This window comes from Stomoxys calcitrans, chromosome 4, assembly GCF_963082655.1.
Source record: "Stomoxys calcitrans chromosome 4, idStoCalc2.1, whole genome shotgun sequence".
Classification (NCBI taxonomy): domain Eukaryota; kingdom Metazoa; phylum Arthropoda; class Insecta; order Diptera; family Muscidae; genus Stomoxys; species Stomoxys calcitrans.
The window spans coordinates 137,910,947-137,932,624 of NC_081555.1; the positions used below are offsets into that span (position 1 = coordinate 137,910,947).

The following is a 21,678-nucleotide window of genomic DNA, read 5'->3' on the forward strand; positions in this document are numbered from 1 at the left end:
ATGCATGTACATGTTGTATGCATGTATGCATTTTTAAATTCAATTGTTACACTTTTATATTGTCAAATGGAATTATTTCGAGTGACAATCCAGTTTTTTGTTTAGCTTAAAATGTTAAAAAAAATTGTAATAAGGTATTTTCTGGATCAAATTTTGCAGTTTTGAACACCTGGTCAACTCGGCTCAGCTCATTTGTTGGGATGCACAACAACAGCACTGCCCACACGACGACGATCACAAACCGGATGTGGGACATGAGTCTTCAGTCCAATGGCCGTTAGGGCAGAATAAGCCTTGTCTTGAGGTAAGTAATTGATATCGTGACCTACTTTAATTAGATAATCCTCGGTGCTATCGGGCACTTCAGGTTCTACATCCACACGCATGGGAGCCAATTGATGATGGATACGACCAGAGTTTAGGGAAACATCAATGGGTTCATTGAAAACGAAGTAGCGTAGAATTGTCTGAAAAATTAATGAACATTTAGAAATCACAAAGGAAAAACTAAGGAAATAAAAAATCAAAAATATTTCAAAATGAAATACGGCCGGGCCGAACTTTGGATATCCATCATCTCGGATATACACATTAACCTCATCACGTCAAGTCCGGTGGATGAAAGTTTGTGTTGAGTGCTAGACCAGTTGTTGTGGTGGCCATTGGTTATTTAAAGGCGCCCATAATTCGCCTTGCCATATCGAGCATCATAGGCTCTCAGTATTTGTGCAAGAGCCGATACCGCCCGGCCTCTCACTGAGACTCTTCGGTCGATACCGCTGATTGTCCGCAGCTACTCTGTATGGAACATTCCACTATCCGCAATCTGTGGACGCGTCCGGTAGCTTGAAGCTAAGCTTCTTGTGACAGCAATGAACAACACACAGATTTGACCCCAATATTCAAGCCTGTGTGGTGCCCACAGATATCCCGTGCGCGACAGATATCCCGTGAACACCTAGAGCGGATAACAAATTTTAATCTCAAGTTTGGTGACAAATTTTAATCAGTGCGACCACTGAAAGTGAAATATTTAGGTGCTACTTTGAGAAGTGATTGCAGTCACCAGTGCTGGCCAAAATTTTTGTGTTAAGGTGCTTCGAAAAGGCAACAGTGCTGAGCAAGAGAAGGCAACAGTGCTGTGCAAGAGAAGGTAGCAGTGCTGAGCAAAAGTCACATTGCTTACCTGTATCTTTGAGAACCGCATTGTACGCCGTAAATTGGTAGAATTCATAAATTATTTTCGTCGCTTGCAATGGTGGACGTGAGGAATCCGTTGCAACAGCCGAAATTCTTGTAGATCGACCCCAACTGGTTCTGGGTGTAAAGGAAAAATCAACCTCTTGAGCAAGACTCATCAATGATGCCGATTGCTTCAGTCTCTGGTGGTAAACCCCACAGAGGAGGAGAAAACTGACCTGAATGTACCCTCCGATACTAGTTCGTGGACGTTAGGAATCCTTGCAGCAGCCGAAATTCCTGTAGATCAAACCTAACTTGTTCTGGGTTTAAAGGAAATCAACCTCTTGAACTAAACTTATCAATGATGCCGAGTGCTTCAGGCTCTGGTGGTAAAAAGAAGCCGGATGGCAACAATTCAGAGAATAAAACTGACCTGAATGTACCCTCCGATATTAGTTGTATATCTTAGGCGAAATTATCCCGAACGTAGAAGGAAAGGAGGAAGAGGCATAAGCAATGATTCCGATGACGCTTACGACAGCATGAGCTTGAAATTGGCCAATGATAGTTTGGCTGATCAAGAGCGCCTTGCTCAGCCTGCAGCGGATGAGGATTCAGGTACTCACAATTACCATTCAGAAGCTCACGGAGGAGTTGTCATTGCTACGAAATTCACTCTCAAGTGGTGGAAATAATGATAATGCTGCCTGGGTAACCGAAGACATAGGTATGGCGATTGATGATGATGGTCTTGCCTTAGCCGGAGAAGGCATGGAGAAAAAGATGAGCCGCCGAATAGGGCATCTACTTTTGCTGACGTGTCAACTACTGCAGCACCACTGACAACATCTGCGTGGACACCATCCGCGAGGATATCATCTGCAGCAGATGAGTGCCGACAGCAAATTCAGGTACTCACAACTATTATTCAGAAGCTCTCGGGGGAGTTGTCTTTGCTACGAAATTCACTCTCTAGTGGTGGAAATAATGATAATGCTGCCTGGGTAACCGAAAACCCAGGTATGGCGATTGATGATGATGATCTTGCCTTAGCCGAAGCAGGCATGGAGAAAAAGGTGGCCCGCCGCCTAGATCATCTACTTCTGCTGAAGTGTCAACTATTGCTGCACCACTGACACCATCTGCGTGGACTTCATCGGCGAGGAAATCATCTACTAAAACATCATCTGGGTGGACCAGAGAGACACAATCTAATAATCTAGGGGCCATACCGAAGGCTCCACAGGCTGCTGGAGAGACGACTGGTGTCAAGAGTAACTCCGGCAAACATCTTCCAGGATTTACTCAGTTCAACGTGGGTGTGAGAGAGGCAACGACACTACTTCTGCGCCCCTTGAAGAGGGAAGACTTCGACATCCTATTGACTGATAAGTCCTCGATTTCAATCAGGCTGAGGGGTTCTGAGAATTTTGCGAAGATTAAGGGTCTAATTGGGGAGCACAGGTATGAGATTCATACACAAACTAATAGGGAACTGCTTCCCTACTCTGTCCTTGTTATTGGACTTTCTAGTGAGTTTTCGAAGGAGGAGGTTTATAAGTTTTCCACTTCACTCGATTTCAAAGTTGTATTTCTTGATGCGACGAATGTTTCGCCTCATAAATGACTGGTTCGTTGGGGTGGGAACATCGTTATTGACAGGTTATATAGGGTTGATCTCTTTCTTCACTGTAGAGTGAAGATGTGAAAGGCAAGAGACCGGGCCGGGCAAGTTTGAGCTGCCTTCGAAGGAGAATGAACCTTTTGGGGGCCAGGAAAAGTCCGTCTAGGCAGGGGAAAGCCAGCTTCGGCGTGCTAATTGTGATGTGGCTGGTCATACGGCAAGCTCTCGCTTCTGTCCCATGCGCTTGGCTTTGCTGGCGAGAGTTGTTGGGAGAAAGCAAGAGGCATATGAAAAATATGCCTCTTTTCTTTTTGGGGCGTTTGGGGGGTTTGTTACATATGACAGCTATATTAAAATATAGACCGATTTAGATAATATTTAACATTGATGTTGGAGAGACTAATACAGATAACTGTGCCATATTTAAGCAAAATCGGGTAATAAATGCGCCTCTTATTGGTCCAAGACCCTAAATACGCTTTTAATGTACCCAAGACCTTAAATCGGTATATATGGCAAAAATAGACCGATCCGGGACATATTGAACAATAATGTTAGACAGCCTAATACAGCTCACTGTGCCAAATTTCAGCTATTTACCAAAAATGGACCGATCTAGACCATATTGAACAGGGACGTTGGAGAGCCGAATACAGATCACTTTGGCATATTTCCACTTTTGGGTCCAATCGGGAAATCGGTATATATATTAGCTTTATTCAAATATAGACCGATCTAGACCATATTAAACATGGATGTTAGAGTGCCTTACACAGCTCATTGTGCCAAATTTCAGCAAAATCAACCAACCAAAATCAAAAAACCAACAACTTTAAATGGGACATCGGTCTATATGGGGCTATATCAAGATATAATCCGATAAACTTATCGTGCCTAAGAAAAAAAAAAGAGAATCTGTGCAAAGTTTCAGCTCAGTATCTCCATTTTTAAAAAGTGCATGTAGCCACCGTAGCGCAGACGTTAGCATGTCCGCCTATGGCGCTAAACGCCTGGGTTCAAATCCTGGCGAGAAAATCAGAAAAAATTTTCATCGGTGGTTTTCCCCTCCCAATGCTGGGAACTTTTGTGAGGTACTATGCCAACTAGGTGTCGGACTCGGCTATAAAAAGGAGGCCTTAAACTTGAATTGGACTGCACTCATTGATAAATGAGAAGGTAGCCCCTGTTCCTTAGTACAATGTTCATGGTCAAAATTTGCATTTGCCTGATTTCAACGATAGATGGTCAGTTCTAATTTTTCAAAATTTTTCATACCTGTGCCACTGAAGTTGTAATTCTTGAGCCACCAGCTCCTCCCACCAATAGCTTGACATGTCCATGTTTGTCCAAAACAATACTGGGACAAGTCGAAGACATAGGCCGTTTGCCTGGCTTAATGTAATTGGCAGGTGATGCTGGAATGCCGTAACCATTAACGACGCCAGGTGTGGAGAAATCATCCATTTGATCGTTTAAGATAATACCAGTTTGACGGGAACGAACCTTGGCACCCAAACTGAAAAATTAAGATAGAGAAAAATTAAAATAGAGAAATAAAATTCGGACACAAAGGAAATGTTTGACAAAAAAAATAGAAAATTAGGACAAAACTTTATTTCTATAGAAAATTTGATCAAAACTTTATTTCTATAGAAAATTTTGTTAAAATTTTATTTCTGCAGAAAATTTTGTTAAAATTTTATTTCTACAGAAAATTTTGTTAAAATTTTATTTTCTTAAGAAAATTTTGTTAAAATTTTATTTTCTTAAGAAAATTTTGTTAAAATTTTATTTTCTTAAGAAAATTTTGTTAAAATTTTATTTTTATTTTTATAAAAAATTTTAACATAATATTTGTTGTAAAAACTTTTAAAAAATTTTTCTAACTTCTTTTTTCATTAAATTTTATACTATTTCTATATAAACCAATATTATGACAAACATTCTATTCTTTCAAAATCACTACTCACTGTCCATTTATGGTACTAGTCACCGAAATGGCATCACCATTTGGTGCCAACACCACCAAATTTGCTGTTCCATGATCTTCCACATTTGAGAAATTAGCTCCATAATAGGCGAAATCTGTGAAGGTAACATCGTCCTTAATCAATTTACGAATTTCTGCAGCAAACGAGGTACTGGTGAGTTGATCATAAACCTCTTTCACTTGGGGCTCATAGTGGATGTCACCCAAATTGGTGCGATGGCCATAGGCATGCTTGAAAGTCTCGATGACACGCTGCCAATAGACATCATGATGATGGGTGTACAAGGGTTCCATGACATTCAGCATAAAGGCCAAAACGGCGCCACTGGTGGGCAAGGGGGTGGTATACAGAGAATAGCCGCCTGTAAAGTGGGCCACAATTGGTTCCTCCCAGCGAATGCTGAAAGCCCAAGGAAGTTAAAATTACCTTCATTTGTTATTTATTACCAACTAAATCTTACTCATATTTCATTAGATCTTCCTCGGTTATAATGCCACCCATTTCTTGAATATCTTCCACCAATTTCTTGCCAACACGTCCACCACGATACATAACCTCTGGTCCCTCAGTGGCCACAATACGCAAAGTCTCACCCAATTGTGGACGATACATGGTCTCACCCTCCTTGTACAGTTCATTGGTGTATTTATTGATGAAAATCTCAGCCATTGAGGGTTCTTTGCGAATTCGATCTCCATTCAAATTGAGAACATTAGCCAAATAGCGTGAGACCTTGTGTCCCTTTACACACAAATCAATGGTGGGCTCAAAGAGTCTTTGCCATGGCAATATACCATATTTCTCATGAAGTTTCCAATAGCCATAGATCTCACTGGGAATGGCAGCTGAAATGGCCCCCGTAATCTCTTTGCCAATGAACATATCTTGATGGGCAGCAGCTGGGGCGGTTTCACGTGCTATCACCGACACCATGCGTCCTGTAGCTTTGGTGTATATGGTCGCCACAAACCCACCTCCAACACCCAGACTGTGTGGTAACATGACACCCTCACACAATAAAGTGGCTATGGCAGCATCAATGGCAGAACCTCCCTCTTTTAGCATTTCTCTGAAAATTTCAAGGTATATTGTAATAAAATCCAACATATAAGAAATTTGACGAAGTTTGGCATCTTACCCTCCAATATCTGCACATCCTTCTCCGTTGGAAGCCACAGCTCCTACACCCAGTTCATTATCGTCATCTTTGGACTTAAGTCCAAATACCAGACCTAGTGTTATGGCTACAGCTGCCAAAGCCAAGAAGATCCATAATACTGCGTATTTCTTACAGCACCCACTAAAAAAGGTCACATAAAATTATAAAATTGCTATAAATCAAGCGGGAAGCTTATAAAACACGGGCAGAAGCATCATCGCTGTTGCTTAAAGACTAATTCGTGGATAAATTTGAAATGAAGTCATTTTTGTATGATTCAAAAGGATTTGTGTATTTTTTTTATAAATTTTTATTTTTCCATTGCTTTGGCATCATCAGTGTATCTGCTACCACGTTTGAAATCAGTATTTAAACGTTTTTTTTTTTTTGTTATCTCCGAGAGAGTGTCAATAACATTCTTGAAGTCATGGTCTAGTGTAAAACAAAGGTCTGCACAAGAACATTCATTTCTGCTTTCGAGATACACTAACAACCATAGAGCATTTCATGAACTGAACTCTTCGTTTTGTAAGAGACAATTGAGAACTGAGTTAAAAAGATAACAAGACACATAGACAACGAGATGATTGAATGCAAAAAGAGAGATTGAGATTCAGCACAAAGTATACTTCAGACAAAGTATTTTTCTTGTCGTCTGTTTTCGTAGTACGAAATTCGTACGAAGGCAACGCCAGCATAGCTAAACACACACACATGCATAGGTTTTTTTTGTATGAGACAGACACAACAACGATTTGTGTGATCAGTTCATCTTTTGAAAATGACAGCGAGACGCTTTTATATGACTCAGTGTGCAGCGAGTTATTTCTCATATCTCACTGTAGCGGCGATTAATTCGAGACAAAAATACTTCCAACCACTGAATGGGGGTTGTTTCTTTAAAATGACCTACACAACAGCAACTTGTGCGTTTTAGTCTGTCTTCAGTGTCACGCTCTTCAGTAGACTTGTAATACAACAACATGTGGGTTCAGCGTTCACGAGTTCAGTAAAAACGGTCACCAATGAATGATCTTGTGCAAGCCTCTTATGTAATGTTTTCCCTTTAGAAATAAATATATGACGTTGAAGTTTTTCCCATCAATGTATTCTTTGTCAGATATGCCAGAGTCTTACGCAATACGCCTAAGCTAAACAGAAACAATTAATTTGACGAATTTTTCATGTAGCTCACAAAATTTCTATCGATACTATTGGCATCTCAGTACTATAATCCACCTTATACTTGAATTTGGATTGGTAGCCCATTCCGTCAAAACTATAAAAGCTAGAAACTGAATGCCCTTGCCCCTAACCGCCCTACCTCTAAGTATCGCCTAAACTCTGTGAGGTCAACTATAGGTTTTCGATCGGCCGGGCCAAACTTTAGATGCCCACCACCACGAATACTTATACAATCAGCATTTCATCAAAATCTGTTGAAATATGATTCATTATGAACCCATAGTAGCTATATCGAAATATGATCTGTTTTGAACCAAATTCACCACAAATCACTTTTCAAAAATCCAATGAAATCGGGTAATAGATGGCTCTTATAAGGTTTCAAGACCGTAAAGCGCGCGATATATTGGGTTGCCCAAAAAGTAATTGCGGATTTTTTAAAAGAAAGTAAATGCATTTTTAATAAAGCTTAGAATGAACTTTAATCAAATATACTTTTTTTACACTTTTTTTCTAAAGCAAGCTAAAAGTAACAGCTGATAACTGACAGAAGAAAGAATGCAATTACAGAGTCACAAGCTGTGAAAAAATTTGTCAACGCCGACTATATGAAAAATCCGCAATTACTTTTTGGGCAACCCAATATATATAGAAGCAGCTATATCCAAACAAGGAGGCCATAGCAGCGCAGAGGTTAGCATGTCCGCCGATATGACGCCGAACGCTTGGGTTTAAATCCCGACGCAAACATCAGAAAAATGGAAGCCCTTATCTTTGAGCTAAAATTTTTATTTGTACTGCACTCATTGGTATGAGAGAAGTATCTCCTGTTCCTTAATGGAATATTAATGGGAAATTTTGTATTTAGTAGATGGGTTTTATATGGGTTCGAGACCATAAACCGCGAGATCGATGTATATGGTAAGAGTATCTAAATATGATTCTATCTATATATCCAAAATGGTCTGATCTAAACCATATTCGGCTCGTACGTCAAAGAGCAAAACACAACTCCTTGTGTCAACTTTCAGCGAAATCGAGCATGAAAAGCGGTTTTTGCGGTTTGGACCCAAGATTTTAAATAAGGAGATCGCTTGATAGACGGATTTGTACCATACTCCGTTGGATTTCGGGGATTTTAGAAATTTATTAACGCTCTCTTACTCAAATCATCGAGCTGTCACTGTCAATTTATTCAATAAACTAAAAGTACATGAACGAACAACGTTTGCAAATCATAAAACTTTACCACCGAAATTTATAGTCGATGACCGCTACTTTAAGAGCGTTAGGTTGAAAAGAGGGTGCGAATATTAATCCGCCCCTTGCCACTATGGACATACACCTAAGCCAGTCAATCCCATGGCAACCGGTTGTACGTACCGGATTGACCCGATGGAGTTCTCCATCGGCAAGGGCTTCCGCCTCAGTGTACAACACACTGCTACAACAACAACAACCTAAGCCTGTAATCGGCTTGTTGTGCGCTCTAAATATTAACAAGTAAAAGAGTGCTAAGTGCGGCCGGGCCGAATTTTGGGAACCCAGCACCATTGATTCTGCTAAAATATGGGAGCTATATTTGGTTATGTACCGATTTGGACCGTACTCGGCATTGTTGTTGAGAGTCATAACAGAACACTATATGCAAAATTTCAGCCAAATCGGATAAAAATTGCGGATTGTAAGGGCTCAAGAAGTCAAATCGGGAGATCGGTTTATATGGGAGCTATATCAGGTTCTTGACTGATTTGGACCGTACTTAACACAGTTGTTGGAAGTCATAACAGAATACTATGTGCACAATTTCAGCCGAATTGAACGAAAATTGTGGCTTCCATGGGCTCAAGAAGTCAAATCGGGAAATCGGTTTATATGGGAGCTACATCAGGTTCTTGACCGATTTGGACCGTATTTGGCACAGTTGTTGGGAGCTATATCCAAATCTGAACCAATATGACCCATTTGCAATCCCCAGTTACCTACATCAATATAAAGTATCTGTGCAAAATTTCAAGCGGCTAGCTCTACGCGTTCGACTGCTATCGTGATTTCGACAGACGGACGGACGGACATGGCTTGTTCGAATCAAAATTTCGAGACGATCAAGAATATATATATTTTTTGGGGTCTTAGACGAATATTTCGAGGTGTTAGAAACGAAATGACTAGATTAGTATACCTCCATCTTATTGTGGTGAGTATAATAAAAGTGGACTGATCGGGACAATATGGGATTCAAATGAAAGGTATTAGAGATTAGAATACGAATATGGTATTAAAAATTAGGTTCAAGTAACTGGGGGGACGTCCCAACTCCACAACCCCCTAAAATAGGTAATTGGACGATCATGACAATATGGGACTCAAACGAAAGGTATTCGGGAATAGATTGCGGATATGGGCAGGAGAGAGGGATAGGTTTTATAGTTTGTTCATATGGGAAGGGGGCGGACTCTTCCCCGTTACCCCAAAATCAAAAGTGGAACGATAATCATAATATGGATATCAAATGAAAGGTATTGAAGAGTAGAATGCGAATATGGTATTAAAAATTGGGTCCAAGTACCCGGGAAGCTTAACCCCCAAACTCCTTCAAGCAGACAAATTGAATGTTCATATCCATATGGGGCTCAAATGGTAGGTATTCGGGAGTAGATCAGGAATCTGGCATACAAAATCAGATGGAAGTATAGGGGGTCACACCAACCCCCGAAAAGACTCCAAATGGGCATATTAACCAATTCTACCTATATGCGACTCGGTTTGTTTGTTTGTTCCGTAGACTTAAAAACGGCTGAACCAATTTTCCTAAAATTTTCACAGATTATTTGGTTGGTCTGGAAGAAGACATAGGCTAAACAATTTGTTGATATCGGATGGCGGCGGACCCTCTCACATACCGCAAAAACACCAGCCAAAATCAAAATTGACCGATAGGCACAATATGGGTATCAAATAAAGGGTATTAGAGACTAGAAAACAAATATTGTATTAAAATTTTGGGGCTGCCGCAGCGGGACGCTCCAACCCCAAAACCTATCTAAACAGATATATTCGACGTTCATGTCAATATGGGACTCAAATAAAAAGTATTTGACAGTAGATTACAAATATGGAATATAATATTAGGTCAAGTAATGGGAGGTCGCTGTACCCTCAAATACCCCAAAATGGGCAAATTAACCGACCATAGCTATATGGGACTCAAACGAAAGGTATGTGGGAGTAGATTACGAATATGACAACAAAATTTGGGTTCAGGTCTAGGTGGCGCTTTTTCTTCTAAAAATACATCAAATAGGTTGATTGACCCATTATGAAAATAATGAGCTTAAATGAAAGAAATTTGAGAGTAGAAAACGAATTTGATATCCAATTTTGGAGCCAAGTGTTTGGGCATACACCTTAAAGCACCCCATAAACTGAACTTCATTTCCGACTATGGCAATATGGAGCTCAAATCAACGGTATGGAAAGTCCTGAATTCGGTCCATATTTTTTGACATTAATTCGGCAGCTATAGACCAAATTTTCCTGAAGTTTTGCATATTGATTTTTTTTTCACTTTAGATTAGAATGAATTAATGCAGAGATCTCGAGGAGGATATATACAATTTTTTGCGGCCGAACTTAACTCGTTTTACTTGTTGCACATTGTGGAGTTGATTATTTGAAAGTTTAAAATTTTTTTTGGTAAAGTATTGGTTATTTTTCATTTTCAAAACATTTCACAAAAGCTTGCGTCCGTATTGCTGTTGATATTCTATTCTGCTTTCTGGAATTGACGCGGAAATCTTTAATTGTTCCTCGAGCGGAATTTGACAGTTATTTTTTGTTTTTATTTTCATACCAAAAGACGTTTTTTTATCTGCACTTGTGGTTTTATTATTTTTTCGCAAGTAAATTAAATAACAAAAAGAAAAACCGAACCATTGAAACCAATAAAACAAAAAGGCGTTGCCACTAAAATTTCTTTTTGCCATTTTCCTCACTATAAACAGAGAACTACTTTTGCACCTATTTTCCTCCAGCGTTTCGCCGACGTTTTTTTTTATATGGAGTTTGACAGCATTCCGCTGAAAAGCTGAACAGAATTCTCAGCAAGAAATTTTCTATTCACATTTCCCGGATTCATTTTGATTGGCATTTAAGCGAAATGTAGCAATTTTTAAGTACACTGAAATTATTTTATAGTGTTAAGGATCAAAATAATAAAGACAAATGATACTTTTAGCACTTCATTTCACACATTCTTGTAATTTTTTTTAGCACTAGGATAATATTTTGTACCCTTGTCAAGTTTTTTTTCATACTTTTAGTATAATTTGTTTTATTCTTGGTTATTTGTTTTTTAATCCTTATAACTTTTAAGTTTATTTTATTTGTTTCATATCCCTTTCAAGGTTTTTTTGTCACTTACGCCATTTTTGCAAAATCAAGATATCACTTAAAAAGTACCCAATAGAGAAAGGTTACTCCTATTTTCGGATACTAATTTACACTTAAATATGGCGTTGGTATCGGAAAGTGGTATGCTTTGGTCAACACCTTTTGCCACTGGCTATCGACAATGAAATGAAAAGTTCAATTTTTTACACATCATTTTATTTGAAAGTTCACTTTTTAGATAAAGTCTAAAATAGATTAACTCTTATATTTGTTATTGTTTTTGCAGGTACAGACAATAGAATATTGATAAAATTATTAGTTTGACCATATTTTAAATTAGAGAATTATCTTTTATATTAGCCGAATTTAGCCAAAATCAGTGTAGCCTCTTTTTCACAATGGTATACGTTTTATACTGAGAAAACTAGTCTACAGTTTTTCGGATAATAATTTTTAAACCGTTTTGCATCTAAATATTGGCCTTAGTTCTTATTCTTTATTGCAAATGTAGCCACGAACATTCCATTAAGGAATAGGAGTAAACTTCTTACTTATCAATGAGTGCTGTCAGATTCAAGTTCAAGGTACTTTTTATTGCCGAGTTGGAACGGCGTGCCGCAATTGAGAGAAGTTTTTACCTAACATAGTACCTCACTAATGTCGCCAGCATTAGGAGGGAATAATCAACGGTAAAAATTGTTTCTTATGTTCTCGCCAGGATTCGAACCCAGGCGTTCAGCGTCATAGGTAGACAGTCTAGCCTCTGCGTTATGATAGACTCCTATTTTTTATTTTATTTATTTTTATTTATTTTATTTATTTATTTTATTTATTATTACCAATACTAAAGATAGAATCTTATATAATAGTATTGGTGTACAATGTGGTAAATATATAATTGGTTAACAATACGATTTGAAATGAAGGTAAAATATAATAATAATAACAAAGTATAAAAGAAATGATGAGGTAAATTTTGAGTAAAAGAGATTAAACAAATAAGTGATATTAATTTACAATCTATTTTTCAGACATACAACTATAATTTTAATTTGGTTTGCATTATGTTAATAAAATTTAGTTTGAATTTAAATGAGTATGTAATAATGACTTAAACTGCCGTATGTTGCTGATAGTTTGAATTGTTGGTGGTAGTTGGTTCCAAATGCGGATCGAATTGATAAAAAAGTGATTCTCAGATAGTTGTCTATTATGCCGTATCTGTATGATTCGGTTTCCCCGGTTAGAACTGAAAAAAGTTAATCGAGCAAGAAGATAACTAGGAGCTTGCTTGGTAATTATCTTATGTAGCATTGTAATCACTCTGAAACTTAGTAGATTTTCCAATGAAAGCCCAAAAATTTGTCTGGAAAATTCAGATATTCTGTCGCGTCTTCCTCTCCCAAAAACATATCTCGCAATATTGTTGAATGTTACATTTAATCTTCTCATCGAGGCACTGTCAGTTTTGGCAAAAAGTTCGCAACCATATAAAAGCGTAGGTATTAGGTAGGTCTTAGCAAGTGTCATTCGAATATGAAAAGGAGTGAAAAAATGCGAATGCCACAGATTCCTCAGCATTCCGTATACTCTACCGGTGGAGATGTTAACATGATTCGTCCACGTCAAGTGTTTATTAAATGTAATGCCAAGGTTCCTGGCTGATTCTACTACTTCAATATTAGATCCGCCTAATACTAGTGGATTATTAACAACTGGATTTAGGGCGCGTTTATGGACAATCAAACATTTAGATTTCCGAGAGTTGATGCTTAGACCATTGGCCCTAGCCATTTATTACCTATTTATTACCAAAGCATTTTATGTCGATCTACCCTGTTCGCCTTTCTGTTTGTCCCTTCAGCTGTCTATCCTCCATCCGTTTCTCAATCACAGAATAACTTAGGAACGAGCTAAGCTTACCGCTTGAAACTTTAAACAAATACTTCTTATTGATGAAGGTCGTTTGGTATTGTAAATAGTTCACGTCATATGAACTCTTCTACCGATTTGACTTCTTGTTCCACACAATGGCTTCTACTAAGGCTTTCAACTACCAGTATGGACAATGGACATTGGACATAGTCCAAGGCCGTCTAATACCTGATAGGAAGGGTGATATTTTATGAGCTAAGTTTTCCGGGTGGTTAATATTTGCGTCCAAACGTAAAATCTGGAAAAGTGTTCAGCAGACTCTGCCATTTCATTATAAAAATAATCACAAACGAGCAAAGACTACAAAACGTGGAAACTTATTATCGATATTCTTGCTCTGTGACAACAGTTTGATAGTTTGATGATGAGGCAAATTTCTGGATATATAGATACATAATCAAACAAAACAGTCGCATCTATGGTGAAGAACAACCACCTGCCGTACAAGAATTACCAATGCATCCCAAATTAGATCGTACAAATGGACCTGTAAAAAATAAAAGTAAAAGCCTGCAAATTTCGGCTGGACTAAATTTTGGGAAATTTTATAGAAAATTATCTTAGTTGAAGGCCATAGTTGTATCTTGAGCCTAGTACTGACTTCAACTTTTCGCCCAAACAACTGTCAAAACTCATTATAAACAAGTAAAAAGGCATTAAGTTCGGCCGGGCCGAAGTCACTGTTGATTTTGTATTTCAAATTTCAACAAAATCGGATGATATATAAAGCTTTTATGAGCTTCAGACCCTTAATCGGCACATCGGTCTATATGACAGCTATATCTAAATACAGTCCGATTTTTTACCATATAGCGGGTGGCCTAAAACTAGTTACTGTTTCAAATTTCAACGAAATCGAATAAAAAATAAAGCTTTTATTCGCTTCAGACCCATTATCGGAAGATCGGTCTGTAGGGCAGTTATATCTAAATATAGTCCGAACCGAACAATATTTGGGACGGAAGTCGGGAGACCTAACACTACCCACTGTTTAAAATTTCAGCAAAATCGAGTAATTAATAGAGCTTTCATGGGCTTCAGACCCTTAATTGGGAGATCGGTCTATATGGCAGCTATATCTAAATATAGTCCGATCTGTACCATATTTGGGTCCTATATTAAGAGGCGTTAAACTACTCAATGTTACAAATTTAAGCGAAATCGGTTAAAAAATAAATCTTTTATGGGCTTTAGACTCTTTATCTGGAAATCGGTCTATATGGCAGCTATATCCGATTTGATCCATATTTAGATCGGATGTTAGGAGGCTTAAAATAACCCTCTGTATCCAATTTCAGCGAAATCGGGTAATAAATTAAGCTTTTATGGGCTTCAGACCCTTTGTCGGCAGATCGGTATATATGGCAGCTATATATAAATATAGTCCGATATGGACTATATTTGGGTCGGATGTCACGAGGCCTAATACTACTCACTGTTTCCAATTTCAGCGAAATCGGATGTAAAATTAAGCATTTATGGGCATTAGACCCTTATCGGCAGATCGGTCTATATGGCAGCTGTATCCAAATATGGTCTGATTTGGCCCGCTCAAGAACTTAACTATAGTGCATCAAAAAGACGTATCTGTGCCAAATTTCAGCTAAATATTTCAATTTTTTAAGGCCCTAGAATGATTACAACAGACTGACGGACAGACGGATAGACGGACAGACACACGGACATCGTTAAATCGTCTTAGAATTTTATAATGATGCGAAATATATATACTTTGTAGGGTCGGAAATTGATATTTCGATGTGTTGCAAACGGAATGACTTAATGAGCATGCCCCTATCCTACGCTGGTGAGTATAAAAATGGTGACGAAGAAAATGCGAACACATTCTGTAAAAGCTGTACTGAGTTCAATGATCAAAATAGTAGGGACATGTCGCTGCGTCAGTATACATTTGTAAAAAGCTTACGAAATGGGCATCAACCAACGCTGCCTTAATGCTGTTGTCTTTGTTGTGTGTTTTTGTTTGTCTCCTGGTGAAGAAAAGAGTCCGTCGGATTTGAACTCAACGTGGGGGCTATATTAGGTTATAAACCGATGTGGACCGTATGTGACACTGTTGTTTGAAGTCATAACAGAATTTCAACCAAATCGCATAACAAATTCCGGCTTACATAGGCCCAAGATGTAAAATCGGTTGATCAGGTATAAACCAATTTGGATTTAACCGTTGACGACTGTTTGAAGTCGCAACAGAACCCTCAGTGAAAATTTTTAGTCCAGTCCGATAATATAGGGTTTTGAAACAGGGACGCTACAAAAGTAGACCGATAGGGACAGCAAATGACGCCATATTTTTTGCGGCTCTTTTGATATTTCTCTTCAGTTAGGTTTACCATTTCATGATGGAAAAATATACGAGCCGACAACGAGTCGAAATAATTAAAATTTACTACAGAAATTCGGAGTCAGTTGCCTCAACGTTAAGAGCGCTACGATAAGGCTGATTTCTGACTGAATACCTTCGTCAATAAGCAAAATATGCTTTATTAGTCAGACAGCAATCCACACGTACTACATGAGTCATCATTGCATCCCGAAAAAATCACGGTTTGGTACAGTTTATGAGCCGGCGGCGTCATTGGGCCGTACTTCTTCCATGATGATCAAGATCGGCACGGTACTGTACATCGGAATCGCTACCGTTCAATAAAAACAAAATACTTTGGGCGCCAATTGGATGATATGGACTTGGAGGACATGTGGTCCCAACAGGACGTCGCCACAATCCACACAGTGAATGTCACAATCAATTTGTTGGAAACCAAGTTTGGAAAACGTGTTATCTCACGAAATTGTCCAATCGATTGGCCGCCTTGTTCGTGCGATTTGACGCCTTAAGACAATTTCTTGTAAGTCTACGTCAAGTCTTTGGTCTATGCCACCAATCCAGCGACGATTGATGAACTTCGTACAAATATCGAATGTGAAATTGCGTCAAGTCTTTGGTCTATGCCAACAAGCTAGCGACGATGCATGAACTTCGTACGAATATCGAACGTGAAATTTCAGCAGTATCGTCCGATTTATGCTTGAAAACTGTCGAAAATTGGGTTTTGGACTTTTCTACCGGAGTTTTGCAAGCGTACACGTTTGTTAAAAGTCAAAGGAGAAGTTGTTCAAAATTTTAACCTAATCGGAAAAGAATAACGCCCTCAAGAGGCTTAAGAAGTATAATTAGAAGATCAGTTTATATGGGAGTTTTATCAAATTATGTACCGATATGGCCCATTTACAATCCCAACTGACCTACACTAATAGGATGTATTTGTGCAAAATTTCAAGCACATAGTTCTACTCCTTCGAAAGTTAGCGTACCTTCCACAGACGGACAGACAGACGGTCTGACAGACAGATGGATAGACAGAAAGCCGGACGGACATGGGTAGATCGACTTAAAAAGTCATGGCGATCAAAAATATTTTTACTTTATAAGATCTTACATAAATATTTCGATGTGAATACAACGGAGTGACGTGAAGTTAGTATCAGGTCTGCGGAGTCTAGCTCTCGACTCAGACCCCGGGTGGAAGTCTAAACCGGAGTATTAAGCCTATGGTTGAGGATATAAAAAACTCGCAAAAAAGTACCTCACATATAAACCTTTCTTTCGTTTTGAGTTGCTGAGATCCCGGAGAGTGCAAATTTTTATATCCAGATAGGAGGTATTACCGTTTGTAAATCCTCCAAATTTTGATCTGCAACCCCATAAAGTAAATATTTTCTTGATCGTCTTGACATTCTGAGTCGATCTGTGGAAATCACGACAGCGGTCGAACGCGAAAAGCTCACCGGTATCACTTGTTTTTGTATCGACTAAGATTTTTAGTTTCAGTTTATAAATCTAAATCGTGCAAAGAACTTGACAAGTGCGTTTTTTTTTGTATATCAACCATTTATTTTTCTGTTAAATAGTGTAATGTTTGTTGACTTCTTGCGGTTTTTGCCAAAGGTCTTCGAATTACGTTTTTGCCTATCAGTTATAAAGCCCCCCGTTCACTAGATTACCCTTATCATAATTAAAAGTAAAGACCATTTTCATATGGATGGATATATGTCTACTTAATTTATCCAATTTGCTTAGGGAGATAACACATTTTTAGTTTTACTTAATATATGATTCATGCCACTACTATTCCGTATATTTTCTGAGGCCACTTTTATGATTTTGTGAGGCAATGGGTTTTTTCGCAGATGCGAACTTTGGTATGGTACGCTTACGTATATTAACTGTTATTCGATTAGCCAGTAGCGATTAATTTGCTGAAACTCCCAATCACCTCAGTATAACCAAAACAAGAAACTGAGAGCTAAAACCGACCCCTGCGATACTTTCAAGAAATTTCTGACTCTCTCTAGAGGAGTCATTGTCGAATATAACATTAGATACAGTATATTTGGCTTATAATCCACACCACATATAGTAGATTTTAAGATATTGTCCCGTATTATTCGTTTTCGAGGCGAATATTATCATTTTACACCTAATTCGTTTCTAACATAGTCCATTAGCATAGTCCATTTGTGTTTATAAGCCATAAACATAATTTTTGCCACACTAAGTGCACACCCACACTATGCTGCAAACTATGAGAGAGAACGGTAGTCATTCACTCTCTATCTGAAATTTAATTATTCGTGTGGCCTTACGTTTGAGTGAGAGTGAGTGGGAGAAAATGTGGCCAGATCTACTGAAAAAAAAAAACATAAATTTGATGAAGAAAATCGCCAAACAGTGAGAGTGAGTGAGAGAAAATGTGGCCAGATCTACAGTTTAAAAAAAACGTACATTTGATGAAGGAAATCGTCAAATACGTAAAAAAAACAGAAAAGTAGTCCTCACTAATCAGAGCAGTTGGCACAATGTGTAAAAAAAATAAAGTAATAAAAGCGAAAGCCTGGTGTTAAAAAAAAAATTAAAAATAATGCACATTCAGAGGCTGCCTTTCGACTATGCAACACCGCCTCCCACGTCGGAGCTGCAAAACAAACGAGAAACGAGGAACTAATAGTGTGTGATGCGAACTCTCACCACATCTCGTGGGGTAGTGCCAACACTAATAAGCGAGGCCAAGCCCTGTCAGAGTTCTTGAATACTAACGACCTAATAACACTTAATATTGGTAACGCCGCTACATTTTTTAATATGATTAGGGAGGAGGTTTTGGGTGTGACAATATGTTCGGAAAATCTAATTGGTGATGTTCAGGCTTGGAGAGTCTCCATGGAACACTCTTTCTCCGACCATCGCTAAATTAGTTTTCGGATTGCACGGCCAGCGCCCATGCCCATGAACATTCCACAAAGGAACAGGGGGGCAAACTTCTTACATATCAATCAGTGCAGTCCGATTCAAGTTTAAGTTCAATCTCCTCCTTCTTATAGTCGAGTCCGAACGACGTGCCACAGTGCGCCACCTCTTTTGGAGAGAATTTTTTACATGGTATAGTACCATGTACAAATGTTGCCAGTATTAGGAGGGGAAAACCACCATTGAAAATTTTTTTCTGATGGACCTAGCCAGGATTCGAATCCAGGCGTTTAGCGTCATAGGCGGACATGCTTACCTCTGCGCTACGGTAGCCTCCACCGAATCCTATACGCTTTCGGAATAAGTTGAAACCCAATTGGAAAAAATTCGGAAGACTACTCAGAAGAAGACTTAGATTGTCCAAGCATAGAAGACATTGACATTGGCATTATCAAAAGGATTACGACTGCTCTGGTGGGGTCTTTCGAAGATAGTTATTCTCTTGGGAAAAGGAAAGCAGCCCCAGCCAAAACCCTGGATGGCCGGGGATATTCGCAATATTTGAAAAGAGGTCCGTTGTCATTTTAACAGAGCACGTCGTAAAAAAGCCAAAGTAGGGATATGTATTACTCAGAGCTCAAGGAACACAATAAAATTACCAGATCGGAAAAATGTGCCTGCTGGAAGCTATTCTGCGAACAGGTCGATAGCTTTAATAACGCCGCCAAGATGAAAAATTTTCTCTCAAAAACCCATGCCCATACTGAAATGTTAGTAGGCGACATGGGAGTGAGAGCAGAGAAACGGAGAACAGTCGTGAACAATCAACGGTATCGAGCGTTGATTCTCAGTGAGAAGTCGGGTGGCAACGGCTTTAGAATACCTTTGTGCAAGATTGTGAACAATTCGGAGAGCTTTGTTTTGCGATCGTCGCAAGAACTGCAAGCGTATATCATAGGCAAATAGTTGTAATGGTTATGTATAAGGACATTATATAGCAATTATTTGGTTTCCTTATCGAATTTATTCTTAAATTAATAAAGGAAGCCAAACGCTGAAGCTACTTTTGACTTTAAATATTGCATGTATGTGAATTCCAAGAGAGTTTGCTCTCAACATATATATTCCTGAATATTTTAAACAAGTGCTCTCAATTACATTTTTCCCACAAATAGAAACATTGAAAACATTAATTCCACTAACAAGGGGCCCAAAACGCACGATCCTAGTTTTCTCAAAACCAATCCATTTATTCTTGCAAGGTCATGAATGGCATTGGCTTACTTTACTTTAATTGGCTATGACAGAATATTTGTTCCACTAGCCGAACGTAGAATAGCGTTCCAAGCGCCTCGATCTTCTACGCTCATTCTAAAATCTCTGATACCAAGTTTCAAGGTGTCTACCACCACGTGATCTTTCCATCGGGCTTTTGGTCTTCCCGGTTTGAGTGTACCACCGTGTTTGCCTTCAAAAGACTTCTTTGCTAGAGCTTTTCCATCCATTCTGACAACACGGTAGGTCGCAACGCAGCCGTTGTATTTTGCTATCGTCGTCATACAGCTCGTGGTTCATACGTCGCCTATATTCTCCATTTTCGCAAACGAGTCCATATACTTTACGAAGAATCTTTCTCTCAAATATTCCAAGCAATGCCTCATCTGCTTTTACATGTACCTGTGCTTCAGAACCATACAACAACACGGGTAGTATCAGTGGCTTGTATAGTGTAATATTCGTCTGTCGAGAGGTACCGACAGTACCTAATCAGAGTAAAAACTGAAATCGCCGGAGCTGGTTTTCCACTTCCTTGAGTGCAGATTTAGTGACTCGTACGATAGAAAATGTTTGCAGGGTTAGGTTCTGTACTTACCCTTGTAAAGAAATAAATATCCTTATTTTTTACAATTAATAATAATAAATTTTATTGTTGAGATGATATCTGTATATAATTTTTTCTTATAAATGTTTTTGTTTTTTTTTTTTGTATTGATTTTTTTTAAACTAATTTTGTAATTTTTTTTTACTACATTTTATGTATAAATAAGTAGAGCAATATTGAATGTATGTATAATTTATATATGTGTATATGTATGTATATTTTTTAGTTTTTTTTTCTTTAATGGTTGTTTTGTATTTTTTTTTTTAAATTAAAATTTTATTTTAATGTCACAGAAGCCAGTATAAAAAATATTTATATTTTTTTTTTCTTCAAGTTATTGTTAAATGTTTTGTTTTTATATGTATGTATATATAAATCGTATTACAGTTTGTTTACTATTTTATAAGTTTTTACTTGTTGGAAATATCTGATAAGTTTGGTAAAAAAAAAAACAAAGTTATATAAAATCAAAAAACAATTAATTAAATGTAATTGGTTTAGTACAAAATAATTTAAGCACCTTGGGAGGTTTTTTTTTTGTTTGTATTTATTTTTCTTTTAAAGGGATGTGTTTGGGAAATAAAGGTGTTTTTGCTTTCTTATAAAAAAGTTATTTTATAAAAAAAAAATTGTAGTTTGGTTTTGGTATCTAGGTTTTGTTAATTTTTTTGTGGTTTTGGAATGAAGTCTTGGTTTTTTTTATTTTTTGAGGGACATATGAAAGATGATAACATAAAAATGAGTAGCAAAAGCGTTGGGTTTTTCTTTAACTTATTTAATTTATAATTTTAACTAATATAATTTCATAAACAAATATTAAACAAAATAATGGATAATGCTATCAACATATGTGTGTATGTATGTATGCATGTGGTGTTTTATTTGGGTTTTAAATTTCTGTCTAGGTTTTTATTTTTGTTTTTTTATTATTTTAATTTCAATGATTGTGGTTTTTCTTAATGATGGGTTGTTTGTAGTAATACATAAAATTTGTTTTATTAAAATTATAAATTATTTTTAACATAAACTATTTTTTATAAAACAAAAAAATCGTCTAAT

General features: G+C 37.8%; 2 protein-coding genes across 2 annotated transcripts in view; both read right to left on the reverse strand.

The window, feature by feature from the left end:
• On the reverse strand, positions 1–11,569 carry LOC106086221 (glutathione hydrolase 1 proenzyme). Its single transcript, XM_013250800.2, has 6 exons — positions 11,565–11,569; positions 5,936–6,097; positions 5,258–5,866; positions 4,777–5,196; positions 4,082–4,322; positions 1–467 (listed from the first exon to the last, which is right to left on the reverse strand). Exons 1-6 carry the CDS (start codon positions 11,567–11,569, stop codon positions 189–191), a joined length of 1,716 nt encoding a protein of 571 aa, XP_013106254.1. The 3' UTR covers positions 1–188.
• LOC106086214 (sex-determining region Y protein-like) overlaps positions 6,025–21,678 on the reverse strand; it is a 27,473-nt gene continuing 11,819 nt past the window's right edge. The window contains exon 2 of the mRNA XM_059366298.1: positions 6,025–6,097. The gene's annotated coding sequence lies outside the window, so the exon portion shown is untranslated. The remainder of the gene's footprint in view (positions 6,098–21,678) is intronic.